Genomic DNA, 22,948 nt, shown 5'->3' with positions numbered 1-22,948 from the left:
TATTTTTCTGACACAATCATTGCCTGATGTTTATGTCAGGGGTTAAAAAAATATTTTTTGAGGTGCTGGAGATTAGATGGTCGGCACACATGTATTTTTTTCACCCTGTATCATATTTGTATATATTTATACCAGTATTTGAAAAAAAATTTGGGGTGTACCACTTTATCAAATTAAAAAAATATTTTTTTAGGTGCTGGCACATTAATAGCCGACACCCCTTCTGACACACTAATAATCAGCACCCCTTTTAAAATTAAAAAGAAAATTTAGGGTGCTATGATATTGATGGCCGACACCTTTATACAAATTTAAAAAGATTTTGTTATATTAACCGGAGAAAATTTAATAACCCAACTAGTTTTAATTTTAAAATATGGTTGTAAAATATTTAAATTTAAAATTAAAGGCCACTTAAAAGGCCAAATTAGGCAATCTTTGGCCGCTTTATCTGCTACTGCAGGAGCCGGCCACTTAATGGCCAAATTGTGACCTGCTGCAGGTCCCGGCCTTGCCCAATATCAGGTTTTTTTTAAATTTAATTTATTTCCTTTTTTAATATAAAATTTATGTTAATCTTTAACTAACTTATTATTTCAAAAACAAAAACTTAACTAACCTATTTCTTGATTTTTAAATTTAAATTTTTTATTTTTAAATTTAATTTCAATTTTTTAAAATTAATTTCATTTTACAACCATATTTTAAAATTAAAACTACTTGGGGTTATTAATTTTCTCCCGTTAATATAACAATTTTTTTAAATCTAGTACAGAGGTGTTAGCCATTAGTGTCCCAACATCCATTTTTTTTAATTTTAAAAGGGGTGTTGGCCATTGGTATGCCAGCAACCCAAAATTTTGTTTTAATCAGATAAAAGGGGTGTCGGCCATCAGTGTACCAACATCCCAAAAAATATTTTTTTTAATTTTTAGTGCCGGTCATCAGTGTGCCAGAACCCCAATTTTTTTTTCAAATATTGGTATAGACGTATACCAATATGATACATGTGAAAAATATACAAGGGTGTCGGCCATCTAGTCCCCAACATGCAATTTTTTTTAACCCCTAACACAATCATTACCTGATGATTGTGTTAGAAAAAATACTGTGTTGGTCATTTAGCCCCCCCTTATCTAATTTTATTGTTTATTTCAGATCATTTAAGTGATTATTTTTTAAACAGGGCCATTTACGTAAACAATTATTTTTTTAAGTCATTTGGATAAAATAGGATGACAATTTTTTTTTATAGGCAAATCTTTTTCAATTAGTTAAACGCCACTTGAAAAATTTAGTAGTTTTTTTTCCTAATATAAAAAATCACATACGCTTAAATGAGAGTTGCCTTTGCCCAACACTATGCCGACACTTTTGGGCCAACACTTTCTTAAGTGTTGGGATAGACTTGCTGACATACGCTTTGGCCAACTCTTTGTATAAGGGTTGGGATATGCATGTCTAAGACAACGCTTAAATGAGAGTTGCCTTTGCCCAACACTATGCCGACACTTTTGGGCCAACACTTTCCTAAGTGTCGGGATAGACTTGCTGACATACGCTTTGGCCAACTCCTTGTATAAGGGTTGGGATATGCATGCCTAAGGCAATGTTTAAATAAGAGTCGGCTTTGTCCAACACTATGTCGACACTTATGGGCCGACACTTTCCTAACTGTTGGGATAGACTTGTCGAAATACGCTTTGGCCAACTCTTTGTATAAGGGTTGGGATATGCATGCCTAATGCAATGCTTAAATAAAAGTCGACTTTGTCCAACACTATGCCGACACTTTCCTAAGTTTTGGGATAGACTTGATGACATACACTTTGGTCAACTCTTTGTATAAGGGTTGAGATATGCATGCCTATGGCAATACTTAAATAAGAGTTGGCTTTGTCCAACACTATGCTTAAGGAAACACTTAAATAAGAGTTGGCATATTAATTTATGTAACAAATATATTCATAAATGATTGACATTAAAAAAATGTTTTGATTGAAATAATTAAATTAAAATATTAAATATAATAGATATTAAGTTCAAATCTTATTATTTGTTAATAGGCTACAAAGAATTTGTTATTTTGTAAAATAATTTTGTTGATAGATGTCAGCCATCTAATATATAGTATTTATTTTGAGGAAATATATATTATTATTATTTTATTTCTTTGGTTAAAAGGTAAAAATCAACGCCAGAAAAGAATATCTTTGTTATTATATTTGGATAGAACCTTAATGCATTGAAATTTTGTAAAAAGGGTCAAATCGTTAGACAAATTCTAAGCTTTTGATAGATGCTTTCTCTTTGAAGTTGGTGTTCAATAGAGTTATATATTTGGTGCAGCAATGCCAAGCCTGTCGTTTTGCATTTTCTCGTGGCACTTTACTTGACAAATTTATTTTCTTTATAAGACCTTTTTTTTTTTTTTACTTTTCATCGAATTTTTTATTCTTAACATATTTTCATTGGATCAAATTTGGTTTTTTTTTCTTTTGTTTGTTTTATTGTTTGGCATGTATTAAATTTACCAAAGAAGTCATTTTACATTACTTTTCTTTTATTATTTTTTTCTTCTTCCTCATCTTACAACCCTTATTCTCTGCCATTGGGTCTAACCAGCCCACCTTCCCTAACTCACCACTTGTTTCAATCCTTATTGCTAAGCCACCACTACTACCATCCAATCTACCAGCTATCCAGGACCCTACTACTACACCTCCGCCGTTTGGCAGTAATCTAAATCCTCCACCAAAATCTACTACTCCTCCTTCAATGCCGCTAGAGCACCCTATAATCAGCCTACTTGAGGAACGATGGCTCTAGGTCTTGTGCATGTTTAGACTAGTTGGTTAGTTCCATTAAAAAATAAACGTTTTTTATTAAATTAAGTAATTTATTTATTTTAATTTATTTTGACATCAGTTTTACTTTTTTTCAAAATAGATTTTTCTAATGAAAGAGAACTGTAGGATGAAGCATGCAAGAGGGTTAAAGACTCTATGCCAACACCTAAGAGTTTTTTCATGCCTCAAGATAATATTGCATTGGAAAACGAGGTGTGTACACAAGTGTTCGGCCCTGACAAGGACGGAAAAGTGTTGGGATATGAACGTGGGATAACCAAATCCAGGTTGTTTGGCTACGGTTCAATCACCCGAGGAAGCCAATCTACATCGTCATCAGTATATTGATTGAAGAGATGAGTGCTCAACATGTCGAGAAAATACAAACAATTTAAGCCGAACGAGCAGTCCGGGAGAAGGCTTTAATCGAGGAAGCAGAATCTCTATTCCATACGAAGGCCGCAGAGAGATAAGCTTTTTTGGTAGCCGAGGCAGAAAAGAGATTTATGAAATTAACTAAAATTTGAGAGGCAAAGTTCATAGATATGATGGATGCTCGTGAAAAGAAGTATAGGGCTCTCCTCAACCAGTGTATGGAAAAGGGAATGTCAAGTAAGTACAAGGCTTTTCATAGTAAGGTGACTATTTTATAACTAGATTGTCAATAAGTTTGTTGATGGTTTAATAGACATTGATTGTTGTTATTTGGATATTTCATTGTGTTGTGACTGAATGTTAGGTTCTTATTTGATGTTTTTATTATTTGTTCAGCCAATAATTAATGGATGTACTGATGAAAATTCTTGATTTAGCTTCAATTTATGGTTCTTTGGCTAATACTAAAATATTCTTCCCACGTGTTCATGTTGTTTCACATCTAGTTCATATAAATAGAAAATGTACATTGTTATTTTTGCAGTTGAATTTCAGAGTAAAAGACTTGATGATAGAGCCTTTAGTTCGGATAATGAATAATGAGGCCTACTGCATATTATGTATTATATATATATATGTTATAGTAAATGATGAATGCAGTTGTCCCATAATTTTTTGATGTTATGAGAAATAGGTTGATAACACGTTCGCAACGTGTTGAATGCTTCTATTAGGATTTTGTATATAAACTAATAACTACATTATTCAATGGTAATTTTGTATTTATATGATCAATTTATATTAATTAAATCTTTAATTAATATCTTTAATTAATATCATTTCAAACTTGTCCAAACCCAACACATACAAATTTGCTCATATTTCGCCAAAATAGGCTTTTCAAAGTCGGGGGGAAACATCGTAAAAAGCATGGGACCTGAGACAAGATCTATCCCAACTTTTTAAGTTTGCCTTAGATAGGTCTACCCCAACCTTTTTAGGGTTGCCTTAGACAGGTCTACTCTAACCTTTTTAGGGTTGCCTTAGACGTGTCTATCCCAACCTTTTTAAGGTTGCCTTAGATGGGTCTATCCCAACCGTTTTTAAAGGTTGCCTTAGACGGGTTTATCCCAACCTTTTTTAAAGGTTGTTGTAGCCAAGATTTATCCCAACATTTTTAAGGTTACCTTAGATAAGGTCTATCCCAACCTTTTTTATAAGTTGCCTTAGACAAGGTCTATCCCAACCTTTTTAAGGTTACCTTAGACGGGTCTATCCTAACCTTTTTTAAAGGTTGCCTTAAACAAGGTCTATCCCAATCTTTTTAAGGTTGCCTTTGACAAGGTCTATCCCAACTTTTTTTAAAAGTTGCCTTAGACAAGATTTATCCCAACCTTTTTAAGGTTTCCTTAGACAAGGTCTATCCCAACCATTTTAAGGTTACTTTAGACAAGGTCTATCCCAACTTGTATAAGCCCATTTTTTAGTGGTGACAGAATAGTAGTTTTGGGACCACAAATTTTGATCGTATCGACCCGTAAATATTATTTATAGAATATTTACGGAGTCATTAGAATCGTATTAAAATTTGGTTAGGAACTTTTAACGTTTAGATAGCTAATTAAAGAAAAAAGACTAAATTGTAAAAGGTACAAAACTTGTTAATTATTGCATTTAGATTATTTAATAGCTTATTTATCATAAGAGGGATGACCTATGAAGCAATTATACCCTATTTATTATTGTTGTATGACAATTGGAATAAAAATAGTAAAATAACACAAGTTTTAATGGCAAAATGGTGAATAACCTAAAAATTAAAACAAAATAATTAGAAAAAGATATCATCTTCTTCTCCATTTGTTTTCATGGTTGGTTGAATATACTATAGGAGAGAAGCTTAAACATTCGACTGGTTTGAGCCTTGCATGGGTAAGTTTTGATTCCCGTTTTTGATTAATTTTATGTTTTTGAAATCTTTACAACTAGGTCCAACTAACCCGTACCTTCGTTTTTGAATCTGTTAAAAATTTTAAAAGCTTCCATTTATGAATACTAGTTTTTTTATGATAATTATGTGTTTGAATCTTTGATTGTGGTATTTGGTTGTTTTATGAAGTAATTTTTATTAGTTTTTTATTTAAGGATTAAATTGTTAAAATGACAATTTCAAGGTTTGATGGTAAATTAGTGGTATAATTAGGACTGCTTAGAAGCCTTGAACATTTTTCTGGTATTTCTGAGTTTCTAGAAATGGTTAATTTGATAATTTTCGTGTTAAGGGACTAAATTGCATAAATTGTAAAAGTTAGGGGCAATTATTTAAATTTTGAAAATAAAAGGGTATAAATTTTAGAATAAATTGGAATATGAATTTTAAGCTAATAATTGAGAAATTTTACGTTTTAGATCAAGACCCTGTTGATTTATGCCAAAAAGGAAAAATTATGGAATAGTCCCTAAACTTTTACAACTATTACAATACGGTCCGGGTAAGTTCGTTTGGTTTGTAATGTAATATCTATACTAATTGTATGATGGTATGATGTGAGTTAGTAGATATTAATTGTTCTACTGATGATGTAAAGTTGTTTGAAAAATGTTATTGCATTTCGGTACTTGGGTCGGGTGAATGTGAGATAGAGTACAACTGAATGATGGCGTGTTATACGGGGTTGGAGTGGAGATTGATGTGGCATGCTTTATATATTTTCTCGAGTATATCAAGGTTTAGAATTTGTTGTGAACCCTCGTGTTATACTTCCTATTCTGGCGTGTTATGGGGGTGGTTGTATAACTTATGGGCTAGGCATTTAGTGCCGAGGCGTGTTATCGGTTGGATTAGCTCTCATGAGTGTTTGGCATGTTTCGGTTAGATTAATTGTGTACTCATATATGTAAGTCATTCATCAAGTCATGAATTATTGTATTAATAATTTATTTAATGACTTTGAATGCCATGACTTGTACTTGATGTCTTGAACTGACTCCATTGTTGTAACAACTCGATTTTTAGTGGTGTCGAAAATAGTGGTTTTGAGACCATAAATTTTGATGAAATAATTTGTATATATTATTTAATTAGTGTATTCATGAGGTCTACAAAGTTATATTAAATTTTGGTTGATAATTTTATTGTTCAGATAGTTTAATAAGTAAAAAGGACTGAATTGTAAAAACTGTAAAGGCTGAGTAGTTAAATTAAAGGGGCTAAATGGATAATAAAACCCATGGGAATTTATTTAGTAGAATTGAATGATGATTTTCATAAGTGAATGGCTTAATTAAGCTTAAACATAGGTTAATTAGGAAAGTTGTCAAAATTACAAAATGCCATAGTATATATATTAAATTAAACATAAAAATTTGAAAAAATTTCTCATTTTTTTCATCTTCTTTACGGATAATAGAGGAAAAGCAGATTAAATAGTGTTACAAGAGTCATATCGACGATTTTCACACAAAAGATGATTTCTAAGGGTTGTGAAGCATTTCTGACTTACATACTAGATACTCAAGATACTAGATCGAAGTTGGATCAAGTACATGTTTTCAATGAATTTGCAGATGTATTTCCTGAAAAAGTACCAGGTTTACCATCGAAACGTGAAGTTGAATTTGTTATTGATTTGATATCGGGAACTACACCGATATTGATTCCACCGTATAAAATGGCACCTACTGAGTTGAAATAACTTAAAGCATAGTTACAACAATTACTAGACAGAGGTTTTATTCGTCCGAGTGTGTCTTATTGGGGTGCACCACTACTGTTTGTGAAAAAGAATGATGGTACATTGATATTGTGTATAGATTATCGACAAATGAACAAAGTGACAGTGAAGAACAAGTATCCACTGTCTCGTATTGATGAGCTGTTTGATCAACTGAAGGGGGAACCATGTTTTCCAAAATAGATCTTAGATCGGGATATTACCAGATGTGAGTGAAAGATTGTGATGTGATGAAGACTGCATTCAGAACCTGATATGGTCATTATGGATTTTTAGTAATACCCTTCGAATTGACTAATGCTCCTGCTGCATTTATGGATCTGATGAACCGACTTTCCCAAACTTAGTTGAATAGATTTATGGTTGTATTCATAAATGATATACTGATCTATTCCAAGTCAGAATCTGAACATGCTAAACACTTAAGGATTGTACTGCAAATTCTGCGCGAAAACAGTTGTATGCAAAATTTAGCAAATGTGAATTCTGGCTTAGGAAAGTTAGATTTCTGGGACATGTAGTCTCTGCAGAAGGGATACGTGTTGACCCGAGTAAAATCTCAGTTATTACCAACTAGAAAGCACCAAAAAATGTCGCATAGGTACGAAGCTTTCTGGGGTTAGTAGGATACTACCAATGTTTTGTTAAAAACTTCTCTATAATAGCTTTGCCGATGACCAAGTTATTACATAATAATGTTTATTTTGTTTGGTCAGATGAATACCAGTAGAGTTTTGACCGATTGAATAGGATGTTGATAGAAGCTCCTGTATTGACATTACCCGAATCTAGGAATGAATTTGTTATTATAGTGACGCGTCACTTAGTGGATTGGGATGTGTGTTAATACAGACTGGAAAAGTAATCATATATGCTTCTTGAAAGTTAAAGCCTCACGAAAGAAACTACCTGACACACGACTTACAATTATTTGCTATTGTCTTTGCCTTGACAATTTGGCGTCACTACCTTTACGGTGAAAAATGCCATATTTTTATAGATCATAAAAGTCTGAATTATCTGATGACTAAAAAGAAACTGAATTTAAGACAATGATGATGGTTAAAATTATTGAAAGATTATGATATTGTAATTGATTATCATCCCGGGAAAGCTAACGTGGTTGTAGATGCTTTAAGTCGGAAGTCGTTGTTTGCTTTGAGAGCTATGAATGCACATTTAACATTGGAAGGTGATGGTTCTATTGTAGCTGAACTCAGGACTAAATCGTTATTCCTTTAATAGATTCAAGTTGCAAATGAAATATTCAAAGTTATCCGCCAAACGGGGACAGATCCAAAATGACTTGACTACAGGATTCACAGTTGGGGATGATGGTATGATGTATTTCCATAGCAGAATATGTGTACTGAGTAATCCAGAGCTGAAACGAGACATTTTATCAGAGGCTCATTGTAATGGCCCAAATTTGAGGTTATCGGAACAGTGGTTTCGGGACCACAAATCCGATGAGAAAAATTTTATTTTTCTTATATTTTTATGGTCTACAATTTCACAAAATGATTTCGTGAAAATTTCGTTCGAAAATTTCGACGTTTGGGCACTCAATTTAGTCAAAAGGGCTAAATTGTAAAAGTGCAAAAGTTGAGTTCTACATGTTAGATGTGTCCAATTGTTATGAAACTTTAAATTGGAGGTCCTTATATGGTAATTATACCATTGGTAACTTGGTAGACAAAAATGGACATGAGATAAGTGAAATAGAAAATTTTTAAGTTAGGGGCAATTTGGTAATCTAGTAATTAAAATGAATTAAAAGGAAAAAGATGACAAATTATGCTCATCTTCTTCATATGAACGAAATCAGCAAGGGGGGAAGCCATAGTTAGGGTTTTCAAGCTTCCAAGCTCCATAGTAAGTGATCTCAAGCCCCGTTTTTAATGTTCTTTACGTTTTTGAGATCCCGGTAGCTTAATTTAGCTTATTCTAGCAATAATTTAACCTAGGGTTTATATTTGGAAAAATACCCATAGGTGAAAAGTGTTTATTTTGATGTTTTATGATAGAATATGAAGCTAGAAATTATGTTAAACAACTTTTGCTAAGCGATTTTAAGTGAAAACGAGTAAAACGACATAATCGGTAAAAATACCTAATGTTCATAAGTACATGTTAGAGTGGGAATTTGATGTTGCCATAGAAGGGAAAAATGTTCAGAATGTTATAAAACATAAGAATAAGAGATGAAGTTTAATTTCCGAGCCTTGGGGCAAAAATGTAATTATGTAAAAGTTTAGGGGCAAAATTGTAATTTTGAAAAGTTAGAGTCGAGGGCTGTTTTGATGAATGTGATTATTAAATAAGTTAAATTTACTATTTTAGATCAAGAAGTACGAAACTCGAGGTTAGACAAAGGGAAGAATAAAGTTGAAGGCTAAGTTGGTGAATTTGGCTATAATTGGTACCGAGGTAAGTTTACGGTAAATAAATGCAATATTTCCATATTTATTATCAATGCTGTTATTTTCCAGCAACTATGAATTTATTTTATGAATTTATTTGATGATGATCTAAGCATGAAATGATAGAGAATTAAAATTAAAAAGTCCCGTTGATACATAAGGATGGTACTGGATACGAATGTCATGACATTTGGGTAAAGAGGTCCCATGTAAGACCATGTTTGGGACATGGCATTGGCACCGAGATGAGAGGTCCCATGTAAGACCATGTCTGGGACACGGCATTGGCACCGAGATGAGAGGTCCCATGTAAGACCATGTCAGGACATGGCATTGGCACCGAGATGAGAGGTCCCATGTAAGACCATGTCAGGACATGGCGTTGGCACCGAGATGAGAGGCCCCGTAAGACCATGTGCGGGACATGGCATGGGCACCGATATGAGAACATCCCATGTAAGACCATGTCTGGGACATGGCTTTGGCATGTTATTATCAGAAGAGACCCGAGTATCCTTATTATTCCAATGTAGCTCAACGGGCTTGTAAACGAATTATGTTCATGAAAGTTCAGTTTAAAGCATAAATGGCAAGCTCAGGTAAGTTATAAGAGTTAAGAACTTATTATACTATCAATTGATGTTCAACGATGCAGCAAGAGTTGAGTAAGTTATGCACACAAGTATTCTAAGTAAACAAGTAAGAGAACTAGTATGAGATTAACTAAAGAGTAAACTAGAGATATAGACATTGAGTTTAATTATTTAAGTTAAATATTGTTATTTATTTGCTAGTAAACTTACTAAGCTTTATGCTTACTTCTTTTATTTCTCTTTCTCTTATAGTATTGCAAAGCTACTTCAAGGATCCTAAAGAAGTCGGAGATCGTCCACACTATCAACTACAACTGCTCGGTATTTTATATCGAAACACGTTTGAGTTATGGCATGTATAGGGATTTAGTTATTTTGTATGTTTGTAATGATGATTTTGCTAATGAGTGATGTGTAAGTATTTGATGATGTATGGTCATTAAAATGGTTAAGGATGAAGGTGTTTGTTGTTATGAAAGATTAGGTGATAAATTATGCATGGAAATCATGAAAGGATAAAATTTTGCAAAGAAACAGAATTCAGGCAGCACAGTGACGTGAATTTGAAAAATCACCCAAGATAGTATAAAATGAATTAGAGGGTGAATGATATATGGAATTAAATCTTGTTGAGTCTATTTTCATATAAAAATAACGGTGTAGCAAAAGGAAATTTATATTTTAAGATATGTGAATTTTAGTAAGATAGGGTCAGAACTGTTTTTGGAGTCCCTGTTCTGAGTTTAGAAAATAATTAAAATTGTAAAAAATGGTTATGAGTTGAAATTTACATGCTTAGATTCCTTAATGAGTCTATTTTCTGTATAAACAAGTAAGAACTTCATATGAAAATCCTACAGTGAGAAAACTTATTTTTAGTAACAAGAGGTCAGAATAGTCGAATGGTGAAACAGGGGAGACTTTAACTAATAAACTGTACTAATTGGCTGAACCAAAAATTCTAAAAATTTTATGGTGAGTAGATATATGAGTCTAGTTTCAGGTAAAATTTACGGAATTAAATTTTGAGTTCTGTAGCTCAAGTTATAATTAATTTAGTAACTGCTGTGCGATTGGACAGATTTGCTGTAAATAGTGAAATAAATTTTCAAACCTAGTTTTTATGCTCCGAATTGGTAAGATAAGCTAAGTAATGCCTCGTGCTCGACTCCGGAAATGGTCTCGGGTAAGGGGTGTTACATTTTATTGGTATCAGAGCAGGTTTAGTCGATTCTCGGAAATATGCAGTATGAATAAGAGTCTACCTATACATGCCATACTTATATATTTTGATAGTGTGACGACTCCTGACGATTTTAAAATGTTTTCTTTTATAGTTATGGATCCTGAACGAGCTAGTACAGATGAAGTAGAGAGTAATGCGCCTATTCCCGCAGAAGGGACGGTGCCATCAGATGTTAATGTTAGTGAAAGACCTGCATCAGATAGACAGGGAGGAGGAGCTAGAGAAGCCTTCTTCCAAGCCATGACTGATTGGTTTGCCGAGTTCGTTCGTACGAATCCGGCTATAAGACCTCCACCCCCTCAAGAATCACAGGTTCCCCATGTAGCTTCCCCAGCTGCAGGTATAGTTATCAGGGAGAGACCACCTGTTGATAAGATTAGGAAGCAAGGGGCTGAAGAATTTCGGGCTACCAAAGATGATGATGCAGAAAAAGCAGAATTCTGGCTTGAGAATACAATCAGGGTTTTTGAAGAATTATCTTGTACACCGGAAGAATGTATGAAGTGTGTGGTCTCACTTCTCAGAGATTCAGCTTATCATTGGTGGAAGACTCTCGTGTCTATAGTACCGAGTGAGAGGGTTACTTGGGATTTCTTTCAGGAGGAGTTTCGAAAGAAGTACATCAGCCAGAGATTTATAGATCAGAAAAGGAAGGAGTTTCTTGAGCTAAAACAAGGTAAAATGTCTGTGACTGAATATGAACGCAAATTTGTCAGACTTAGTAAGTATGCTCGGGAATTTGTATCCACTGAAGCTAACATGTGCAAGAGATTTGAAGATGGGCTTAATGATGACATCCGACTATCAGTGGGGGTATTGGAAATCAGAGAGTTTGTTGTTCTGGTAGAAAGAGCTTGTAAAGTAGAAGACTTGTTAAAAGAAAAAGAGAAGAGCAAAGCTGAAGCTGGAGCGCAGGATACAAAGAAGAGGCAAATGAGTAAATCATTTCAGTCTACATCTAAGAGGCCTAGGGAGCTCTCTAGCGGATCATATTTTCCAGCTAGATATCCTGGCCGAAGCAGGGGTAGAAGATTTGAGGGTTCTAGAGCTCAAACCACTACAGTTGCAAGTACTGGCAGTACTCGACCTCCTAGGCCGGAATGTCCTCAATGTGGGAGACGCCACCCCGGAGAGTGTAGAGCAGGTGAAAATATTTGTTTCAGATGTGGGCGTCCGATCACTTTATTCGGGATTGTCTGAAAGCAGCTAAAGAGAAGAGATAACGAGTGTGAGATCAGGAAATGCTCCTACTAGAGGTAGACCGCAGAGAAACCCAGGAGTGGGAGCGAGTAATAGGAGTGCATCCAGAGATTCAGCAGCGAGATCAGATGTTAGAGCACCCGCGAGAACATATGCTATTCGTGCTCGTGAAGAGGCGTCCTCTCCTGATATAATTACGAGTACATTTTCTCTTTATGACACTAATGTTATTGCATTAATTGATCCTGGCTCTACACATTCATATATATGCACGAAATTAGTATTTGTTAAAATTTGTCATTGAACCTCCTGAATTTATGGTTAAAGTCTCGAACCCCCTGGGCCAGTTTGTGATAGTGGATAAAGTTTGTAAAAATTGTCCACTAATGGTAAAAGGTATTTGTTTCCCGGTTGACTTGATGTTATTGCCTTTTGATGAGTTTGATGTGATATTGGGCATGGATTGGTTAACTCAGCATGATGCAGTAGTAAACTGTAGACAAAAATATGTTGTGTTGAAATGCCAGAATGGAGAATTACTTTGGGTTAAATCTAATCAGACAGAGGGATTATCCGATATAATTTCAGTGATGTCAGCTCAGAGGTGTGTCAGAAAAGGGTATGATATTTATTTGGCGTATGTGTTGGATACTAAAGTATCTCGAGTCAAAGATCTGCGATGCCGATTGTATGTGAATTTTCGATGTGTTTCGGAGGAATTACCGGGTTGCCACCGAAAGAGAAGTGGAATTTTCTATAGATCCGATTAGGAAACTACCCCAATTTCCATAGCCGTATCGTATGGCTCCTCTGAAATTAAAAGAGTTAAAGGCACGATTCTGTGAACTTGTTGATGAGGTTTTGTTCGTCCGAGTCATTCACCTTGGGGTGCTCCAGATTGCATTTGTGAAAAAGAAAGACGGGTCTTTGAGATTGTGTATTGACTATCGGCAGACTTAATAAGGTAACTATAAAGAATAAGTACCCATTGCCTCGAATTGATGACTTATTTGATCAACTGAAAGGTGCCACAGTATTTTCAAAGATTGATCTCCGATCGGGTTATTACCGATTCTGGGTAAAGAGTCGATGTGCAAAGACGACTTTCGAACCGGTATGAGCATTATGAGTTTCTGGTTATGCCGTTTGGGTTGACTAATGCACCTGCGGTATTCATGGATTTGATGAACCGGATATTCAGACCGTATCTAGATAGGTTTGTAGTAGTTTTTATTGATGACATTTTAGTTTATTCTCGGGATGAAACTGAGCATGCAGAACATTTGAAAATAGTGTTGCAAATTCTGCGTGAAAAGAAACTTTATGCTAAATTCAGTAAATGTGAATTTTGGCTTCGAGAGGTAGGTTTTCTCGGACATATTGTATCTGCAGAAGGCATCAAGGTAGATCCAAGTAAAATTTCAGCTATTGTCAATTGGAGTCCACCGAAGAATGTATCTGAAGTTAGAAGTTTCTTGGGTTTAGCTGGTTATTATCGGAGATTTGTACAGGGGTTTTCTATGATAGCTTCTCCAATGACTCGTTTATTACAGAAAGATGTTAAATTTGAATGGACAGATAAATGCCAGCAAAGTTTTGACCGATTGAAGAAATTGTTGACGGAAGCACCTGTGTTAGTACAGCCTGAATCGGGTAAGGAATTTATTATTTATAGTGATGCATCATTAAATGGTTTGGGTTGTGTCTTGATGCAAGAAGATAAAGTAATAGCCTATGCTTCAAGACAACTTAAGCCACATGAAAGAAACTACCCGGTACATGATCTCGAATTAGCTGCTATTGTATTTGCATTGAAAATATGGCGGCATTATTTGTATGGTGAAAAGTGTCATATTTTCGGCTCAAAGCATCAGCTACCACGTTAGCCTTAACCGGATGGTAATCAATCTCCCTTCGTTTAAGATCGACGTTTGGGCACTCAATTTAGTCAAAAGGGCTAAATTGTAAAAGTGCAAAAGTTGAGTTCTACATGTTAGATGTGTCCAATTGTTATGAAACTTTAAATTGGAGGTCCTTATATGGTAATTATACCATTGGTAACTTGGTAGACAAAAATGGACATGAGATAAGTGAAATAGAAAATTTTTAAGTTAGGGGCAATTTGGTAATCTAGTAATTAAAATGAATTAAAAGGGAAAAAGATGACAAATTATGCTCATCTTCTTCATATGAACGAAATCAGCAAGGGGGGAAGCCATAGTTAGGGTTTTCAAGCTTCCAAGCTCCATAGTAAGTGATCTCAAGCCCCGTTTTTAATGTTCTTTACGTTTTTGAGATCCCGGTAGCTTAATTTAGCTTATTCTAGCAATAATTTAACCTAGGGTTTATATTTGGAAAAATACCCATAGGTGAAAAGTGTTTATTTTGATGTTTTATGATAGAATATGAAGCTAGAAATTATGTTAAACAACTTTTGCTAAGCGATTTTAAGTGAAAACGAGTAAAACGACATAATCGGTAAAAATACCTAATGTTCATAAGTACATGTTAGAGTGGGAATTTGATGTTGCCATAGAAGGGAAAAATGTTCAGAATGTTATAAAACATAAGAATAAGAGATGAAGTTTAATTTCCGAGCCTTGGGGCAAAAATGTAATTATGTAAAAGTTTAGGGGCAAAATTGTAATTTTGAAAAAGTTAGAGTCGAGGGCTGTTTTGATGAATGTGATTATTAAATAAGTTAAATTTACTATTTTAGATCAAGAAGTACGAAACTTGAGGTTAGACAAAGGGAAGAATAAAGTTGAAGGCTAAGTTGGTGAATTTGGCTATAATTGGTACCGAGGTAAGTTTACGGTAAATAAATGCAATATTTCCATATTTATTATCAATGCTGTTATTTTCCAGCAACTATGAATTTATTTTATGAATTTATTTGATGATGATCTAAGCATGAAATGATAGAGAATTAAAATTAAAAAGTCCCGTTGATACATAAGGATGGTATCTGATACGAATGTCATGACATTTGGGTAAAGAGGTCCCATGTAAGACCATGTCGGGACATGGCATTGGCACCGAGATGAGAGGTCCCATGTAAGACCATGTCTGGGACATGACATTGGCACCGAGATGAGAGGTCCCATGTAAGACCATGTCAGGACATGGCATTGGCACCGAGATGAGAGGTCCCATGTAAGACCATGTCAGGACATGGCGTTGGCATCGAGATGAGAGGTCCCCGTAAGACCATGTCTGGGACATGGCATGGGCACCGATATGAGAACATCCCATGTAAGACCATGTCGGGACATGGCTTTGGCATGTTATTATCGAAGAGACCCGAGTATCCTTATTATTCCAATGTAGCTCAACGGGCTTGTAAACGAATTATGTTCATGAAAGTTCAGTTTAAAGCATAAATGGCAAGCTCAGGTAAGTTATAAGAGTTAAGAACTTATTATACTATCAATTGATGTTCAACGATGCAGCAAGAGTTGAGTAAGTTATGCACACAAGTATTCTAAGTAAACAAGTAAGAGAACTAGTATGAGATTAACTAAAGAGTAAACTAGAGATATAGACATTGAGTTTAATTATTTAAGTTAAATATTGTTATTTATTTGCTAGTAAACTTACTAAGCTTTATGCTTACTTCTTTTATTTCTCTTTCTCTTATAGTATTGCAAAGCTACTTCAAGGATCCTAAAGAAGTCGGAGATCGTCCACACTATCAACTACAACTGCTCGGTATTTTATATCGAAACACGTTTGAGTTATGGCATGTATAGGGATTTAGTTATTTTGTAAGTTTGTAATGATGATTTTGCTAATGAGTGATGTGTAAGTATTTGATGATGTATGGTCATTAAAATGGTTAAGGATGAAGGTGTTTGTTGTTATGAAAGATTAGGTGATAAATTATGCATGGAAATCATGAAAGGATAAAATTTTGCAAAGAAACAGAATTCAGGCAGCACAGTGACGTGAATTTGAAAAATCACCCAAGATAGTATAAAATGAATTAGAGGGTGAATGATATATGGAATTAAAGCTTGTTGAGTCTATTTTCATATAAAAATAACGGTGTAGCAAAAGAAAATTTATAATTTAAGATATGGGAATTTTAGTAAGATAGGGTCAGAACTATTTTTGGAGTCCCCTGTTCTGAGTTTAGAAAATAATTACAAATTGTAAAAAATGGTTATGAGTTGAAATTTACATGCTTAGATTCCTTAATGAGTCTATTTTCTGTATAAACAAGTAATAACTTCATATGAAAATCCTACAGTGAGAAAACTTATTTTTAGTAACAAGAGGTCAGAATAGTCGAATGGTGAAACAGGGAGACTTTAACTAATAAACTGTACTAATTGGCTGAACCAAAATTCTAAAAATTTTATGGTGAGTAGATATATGAGTCTAGTTTCAGGTAAAATTTACAGAATTAAATTTCGAGTTCTGTAGCTCAAGTTATAATTAATTTAGTAACTGCTGTGCGATTGGACAGATTTGCTGTAAATAGTGAAATAAATTTTCAAACCTAGTTTTTATGCTCCGAATTGGTAAGATAAGCTAAGTAATGCCTCGTGCTCGACTCCGGAAACGGTCTCGGGTAAGGGGTGTTACACTCATAGTAGTACATACTCTATACATCCGGGTAGTACTAAAATGTATAATGATTTTAAAAAAATATATTGGTGGCTGGGAATGAAACATGAGATTTTAGAGTTCGTGACTAAATGTTTGGCTTGTCAACAGGTAAAAACTAAACATCAGGTATCGTCTGTGTTATTACAACCTATTAAATATTCCTGAATGAAAATGGGAACGAGTTATGATGCATTTTGTAAAAGGATTTCTAGCTACACCGAGAAGAAAGATGCGATATGGGTTATTGTTGATCGTCTGACTAAGTCAGCTCATTTCATTCCAATTTGTACTAATTTTTCGCTTGAAAAGTTAGCGGAATTATATGTATTAGAAATTGTTAGGTTACACAGAGTGCCTTTATCTATTATCTCTGATAGAGATCCGAGATTTACCTCAAGATTTTGGAGTAAGTTTCTTGAGGCTCTAGGAACCAAGCTTAATTTTAGTACAGCATATCACCCACAGGCAGATGGGTAGTTAGAGCGGGTAATTCAAATTTTAGAAGATATGTTACAATGTTGCATCCTCGAGTTAGAAGGTAGCTGGGAAAGATATTTACCGTTGGTGAAATTTTCTTATAATAACAGTTACCAATCTAGCATTAAAATGACGTCGTTTGAAACTTTGTATGGAAGGAAATATAGAACGCCACTGTACTGGTCAGAGTTGAGCGAACTTAAGCTCATTGGTACAGATTTGATACAAGAAACGGAGGATAAAGTACAAATAATTCATAATTGCTTAAAAGCGACGTTTGATCATCAAAAGTCTTATGCAGATTTAAAATGGAAGGATATAGAGTTTACCATTGGCGACGGTGTATTTCTAAAAGTCTCTCCTTTGAGAAAGGTGCTACGATTCGGGAAAAAGCGAAAACTGAGTCCGAGGATTATTGGACCATATGAGATTACTGAGAGAGTTGGTCCTGTAGCATACAGATTAGTGTTGCCCTCAGAACTTGAGAAGATTAATAATGTCTTTCACGTTTCCATGTTGAGACAATACCGTTCAAACCCTTCACATGTGGTTACTCCCTCTGAGATTGAGATACTGTCGGACTTATTGTATTTTGAAGGACTAAGCAGGGTTTTGGTACGTGAAGTAAAAGAACAATGGAATAAGAAAGTACCACTAGTTAAAGTTTTATGGAACCGTCACAAGGTAGAAGAAGCTATTTGGGAGACTGAAGACTCAATGAGATCACAGTACCCAGATCTATTTACTAGTAAGAAATTTTGGGGACAAAATTTCCAAAGAGGGGGAGAGCTATAACAACCCGATTTTCAGTGGTGTTGAAAATAGTGGTTTTGAGACCATAAATTCCAATGAAATACTTCATAGATAATAGTGTATTCATGAGGTCTACAGAGTCATATTAAATTTTGGTTGAGAAATTTTATTATTTGGATAGTTTAATAAGTAAAAAGTACTGAATTGTAAAAACTGCAAAGGTTGAGTAGTTAAATTAAATGGACTAAATGGATAATAAAACCCATGGGAATTTAGTTAGTGGAATTGAATGATGATTTTCATCAATGAATGGCTTAATTAAGCTTAAACATAGGTTAATTAAGGTTAATTAGGAAAGTTGTCAAAATTACAAAAATACCATAGTATATATATTAAATTGAACATAAAAATTTGAAGAAATTTCTCATTTTCTTCATCTTCTTTACGGCAAAGAGAGGAAAAGCTAGGGTTTTTCATTTTGATTTACAAACTTTGATTTGGTAACTGTATTGATGCCATTTTTAGTAATTTTTATGTTTTTGAGTTCATATCAATTTAGTCCATCTATATCAATGACCAATTTGCGAAATTGTTAAATGTTATAAAATTTTCCATTGATGAATGAGGTTGCTTCTTAAAGTTTATGATGAAATATGGAACTTTGTTGATAGATTAAAATGTTTTGAAAAGTGATTTTGATGATTTTGATGTTGAGGACTAAATTGATTAAATGATAAATTGCATGTACTTGAGGTGAAATAATTCCAAATAGGGACTTATTTGAAGTTATAGTATATTTGGGTATCATGGGTGTTTAGAAAAAATAATGGATAATTTGCATGATTAGGGCCTAAGGATTAAATTGAATAAAATGAAAGATTGTGGGGTAAATATGTAAATTTACCAAAAAAGAATCAATTGCATGAAATGGATCAAATTATGTTGTTATTCTAATCTATGGAATGAAATTATTATTTTTAGATCAAGAACGTGTGGATAATCGGGGAAAAGGTAAAACCGAGGAATAGTCCCAATACTTTGGAATCTTCTGCAAAACAATCCGATAAATTCGTATATTTAATTATACTCCTAAATGCTTGCATTCTTGTTAATACGTTGTTAGGAAACATTGTTCATAAATTGAAAGTACGCTCAATCGAGCCAAACCTTACTATTATACTAAATGAAGCTCAATCAAGCAAATCATACCTTTATACTGAATGGATGTTTAACCGAACAAATCTTATTGTTATACTGACTGATGTTTAATCAAGAAAATTCTACTGTTATACTGAGTAAAGCTCAAACGAGCAGGAACCTACGGTTATACTGATGAGAAGCTTAATCGAGCAATGCCTATGATTATACTGAGCTACTGAATTGATTGTAATTACTGCATAAGTTGTGTGGATTGGAAACTCTATGTTTAATGTTGACTAAATCTATATTTGAATGGAAAGGTTTATTAACTTCTAAACGAACTTAATAAGCTTCGTTTAAGCTTACCTATAATTTGTTCATTTTGTAGATTACATTTTGAAGGCTAAGAGGATCGAGTCAATGCTAGGAATCACACTATCTAGGAATCTTGGTAGACTTAATTTCTCGATTTGGTATATGGCATGTACTAGGAACCTAAGTATTATTATGTTGAATGCCTAGTTTTTGAGTAAAATGTTGTGACATGTTGTACACTTGACCAACTTGTGAATTCTTACTTGTTACCTAATATGTTTGAAAGTTTCAAAATATGAAATGATATGCTATAAGTTATCTTAGTACTTGGGAATGGAATGGGTGTATATTTAAGAGATAAATGTGTTGTGGTTACAAGTTGAGAATGAATATATGATTATGTTGTGAATGTTTGAAGTTGAATTATACCTCTCTTATGTGTATTTGAAAGTATGTATAGGTACCTATGCTTAAAAGGAATGAAATTGGCTATGAAATGGGTAAATTTGGGCTCACACGACCTGAGACAGGGGCATGTGACACGATTGTGTGTCCTATTGATCCTTTGTATGCAAGTTAGTGAGTTACACGACCTAGTAGATGGCTTGGCACACGAGTGTGTGACACGGCCGTGTGACCCTACTCATAGAGTTATACAGGCGAAAACATAGGCTAGGACACGGCCGTGTGTCCTTAGTTCGAAAGTTACACAACCTGAAACATGGGCGTGTCTCTCAACAGTGTGAGGCACACGGCCTGGCCTCACGGTCGTGTGTCTCCTGTTTTTAATTTTTTCACTTTTTCCCAAACTTTCTAAATTAATACAAATTGGTCCCGAATTGCCTGTAAGTTATTTTTAAGGCCTCAAGGGATCAACTTAGAGACAATATGCATGTGTATGAATGGTTTATGACGTGTTTGAATTATTGTATGATATTACGTTTAAAGGTATCTGATTGTACAGTAATATTTTATAACCCTAATTTGGCGACGTATATGGGATATGGGTGTTACAGTTGTGGACATGTATGTTTTCCGGAAATTATTGTTTGAGCTTTGAATTGAACAATGTAATTCATTAATTTGCAATTGCGGATGGTAGGAAACATTAGTTGTGGAATTATATTTGATTAAATTGCTATACTTACTTTGGTAAGATTTATTGTTTTTGTCCGTCGAACTTGCTAAGCTTCAATAAGCTTACTTGCATTACTTGCATTTTCTTGTAGATATCTTTTCGTGGGACGGACGATCTGATCAACACTCAAGTCACACTATCCATCTGCTTTCGGTAGATCTTGAATGTTTATTTTGGATTATATGGCATGTAATAGGTCGTTAAGCAAATTACCTCGTTTGATATGTATATATATATATATATATAAAGCATGTAATTAATTCATCTTTAAATCAATGTTGTCTTGTAATGTGATGATAGTTACATGGTTGCTAGGTTTGGTGGTGAATATAGTTCATTTTGTGAAATTGTGGTTAAGTTTTTGGTAACCTATGCTAGAAATAAATATGGTACATGTTTGATCTTAACTTAGCAAGTTACAAGTTTAGGTATTTAGCCTAAAATTGATAAGATAGTATGTTTAAATGGTTGAATGGTTGATGATTTATATTGTTGTATTTGTGTGTATACTTGTGGTACCATTGAGGGTACATTGGTTAGGCACTTAAAATGGTTGAATTAGTATGATTTGAGCATGTTTAATGACATTTTGAATATGTCTAATGGCTGGTAAATGGATTGCTTAGTGTCTAAGAAATCTTGAAATGGTAAACTTGATGTTTAAGGTTCATTTTAGTGTACACGGCCTGGGACACGGGCTGCCACACAACCTTGTGATCTAAGTCAGTGAGTTACATAGTCTAAGACACGGGATGGGACACGGCCATGTGTCCCAACTTCGAATACTCACACGGCCTGAGCAATACCACACGACTGTGTGTCTCCTTTTTTGAAAATTTTCATAATTTCCAAAAATTTCCTGACTTGTTTCAAATTAGTCCCTAAGGGTTTTAAGACTGTTTCTATAGTCCTTAAAGCTCGATTTAAGCATAGTAAATATATGTTACTACTGTAATTCAATTACTTTATTGTAATTGAGGAATTATATTGAAATGATTATGATTTTACCTGTTTATTTCGGTTAACTTGTTGTAGCATTCCCGTAACCCTATCCCGGCGATGGATATGAGTTAGGGGTGTTAACAACCTTTTTTAAAGGTTGCCTTAGACAAGGTCTATCCCAACCTTTTTAAGGTTGCCTTAGACGACTCTATCCCAACCTTTTTTAAAGGTCGGCCTTGACTAGGTCTTTGCCAACCCTTCAATAAAGATCAGCTTATGTTGACTTATGCCAACGCTTTTTCAAAAGTGTTGCGACACCTATGCCAACTGTACTAAAGACAACCTTTTCGGAAGCATCGGGGGAAGCGTAGTGACACCTATGCGAACCTTTTTTGCATCGTCTGTAGTCAAAAATAGTATCGCGATAGGTCTGTTTTGTTGTATATATAATCTTGCTTGTAAATTTTTATGTAACATATGGAAGATTTTATTTCAAAAAACAACCATATAAAGAAAATATTAATTAAATTAATAAAAATTTTACAAAAGAAATAGATTAATAAGACAAGTTCAAATTTGTGGTTTAACCCAACGTAAAAATTTAAATTTTATAAAAGATCATTCTAAAACATTCAACAAACAAATTTTCTTAAATTAAATACAAATCATTAACCATTAACACAATAAACTAGAAAGTAGTATAAAGATAAAAGATAATTTAATCTAAAATTTTAAATTCTACAAGAAATCTTAGATAATTTAAAAGAGATCATAATAAAATTATATATTATTTTACTCTTCAAGATAGAGTATTCACTACTTTTTATTCTATGCTCTAAGTCTTCCATTCTTCATTTGAAACCTACGATATAGAGAGGAAAATAGCAAGTAAGTCTAAATTTTAAAAATCAAATAAAATATAATTAATCCAAAAAACAATAAATGCACAAATAACTAATCTAAATGCTAAAATTACCTCCTAAAATATTAAAGATTATACTAAAACAACTCTAAATACGAGAGTAATCATTTTGTTAAAATGAAAAGACTAAAATACTTTCAAATAGTATAACTTATTTTAATTAAGAAATGACATTTTATAATTTCTTAACCGAATTAATAACTCAATTGAAAGTGACACAAACTTAA

The 22,948-nt window shown here is 33.9% G+C and overlaps 2 protein-coding genes across 2 annotated transcripts; both read left to right on the top strand.

Moving 5' to 3' along the window:
* Nucleotides 1-9,813: 9,813 nt before the first annotated feature.
* LOC128042526 (uncharacterized) lies at nucleotides 9,814-12,420 on the top strand. Its single transcript, XM_052633892.1, has 2 exons — nucleotides 9,814-10,295; nucleotides 11,312-12,420. The coding sequence occupies exons 1-2, from the start codon at nucleotides 10,193-10,195 to the stop codon at nucleotides 12,418-12,420; spliced, it is 1,212 nt and encodes a 403-aa protein (XP_052489852.1). The 5' UTR covers nucleotides 9,814-10,192.
* A 5,220-nt stretch (nucleotides 12,421-17,640) lies between these two features.
* On the top strand, nucleotides 17,641-18,306 carry LOC128042525 (uncharacterized). The gene has a single exon (XM_052633891.1). The coding sequence runs from the start codon at nucleotides 17,641-17,643 to the stop codon at nucleotides 18,304-18,306; it is 666 nt and encodes a 221-aa protein (XP_052489851.1).
* The last annotated feature ends 4,642 nt before the right edge of the window (nucleotides 18,307-22,948 follow it).

The sequence above is a fragment of the Gossypium raimondii genome, chromosome 7 (genome assembly GCF_025698545.1).
Source record: "Gossypium raimondii isolate GPD5lz chromosome 7, ASM2569854v1, whole genome shotgun sequence".
Lineage (NCBI taxonomy): Eukaryota > Viridiplantae > Streptophyta > Magnoliopsida > Malvales > Malvaceae > Gossypium > Gossypium raimondii.
Note: the sequence above shows the minus strand (reverse complement) of the source record. Positions and strands in the feature narration are given on the sequence as shown.

What these genes read in the sequence shown, in the direction of transcription:
- LOC128042526 (XM_052633892.1), top strand. Translation starts at nt 10,193, where the DNA reads ATGCTTACTTCTTTTATTTCTCTTTCTCTTATAGTATTGCAAAGCTAC. An exon ending in CTATCAACTACAACTGCTCG is followed by an intron (nt 10,296 to 11,311) that starts GTATTTTATATC and finishes TTTCTTTTATAG; the next exon opens with TTATGGATCCTGAACGAGCT.
- LOC128042525 (XM_052633891.1), top strand. Translation starts at nt 17,641, where the DNA reads ATGACGTCGTTTGAAACTTTGTATGGAAGGAAATATAGAACGCCACTG.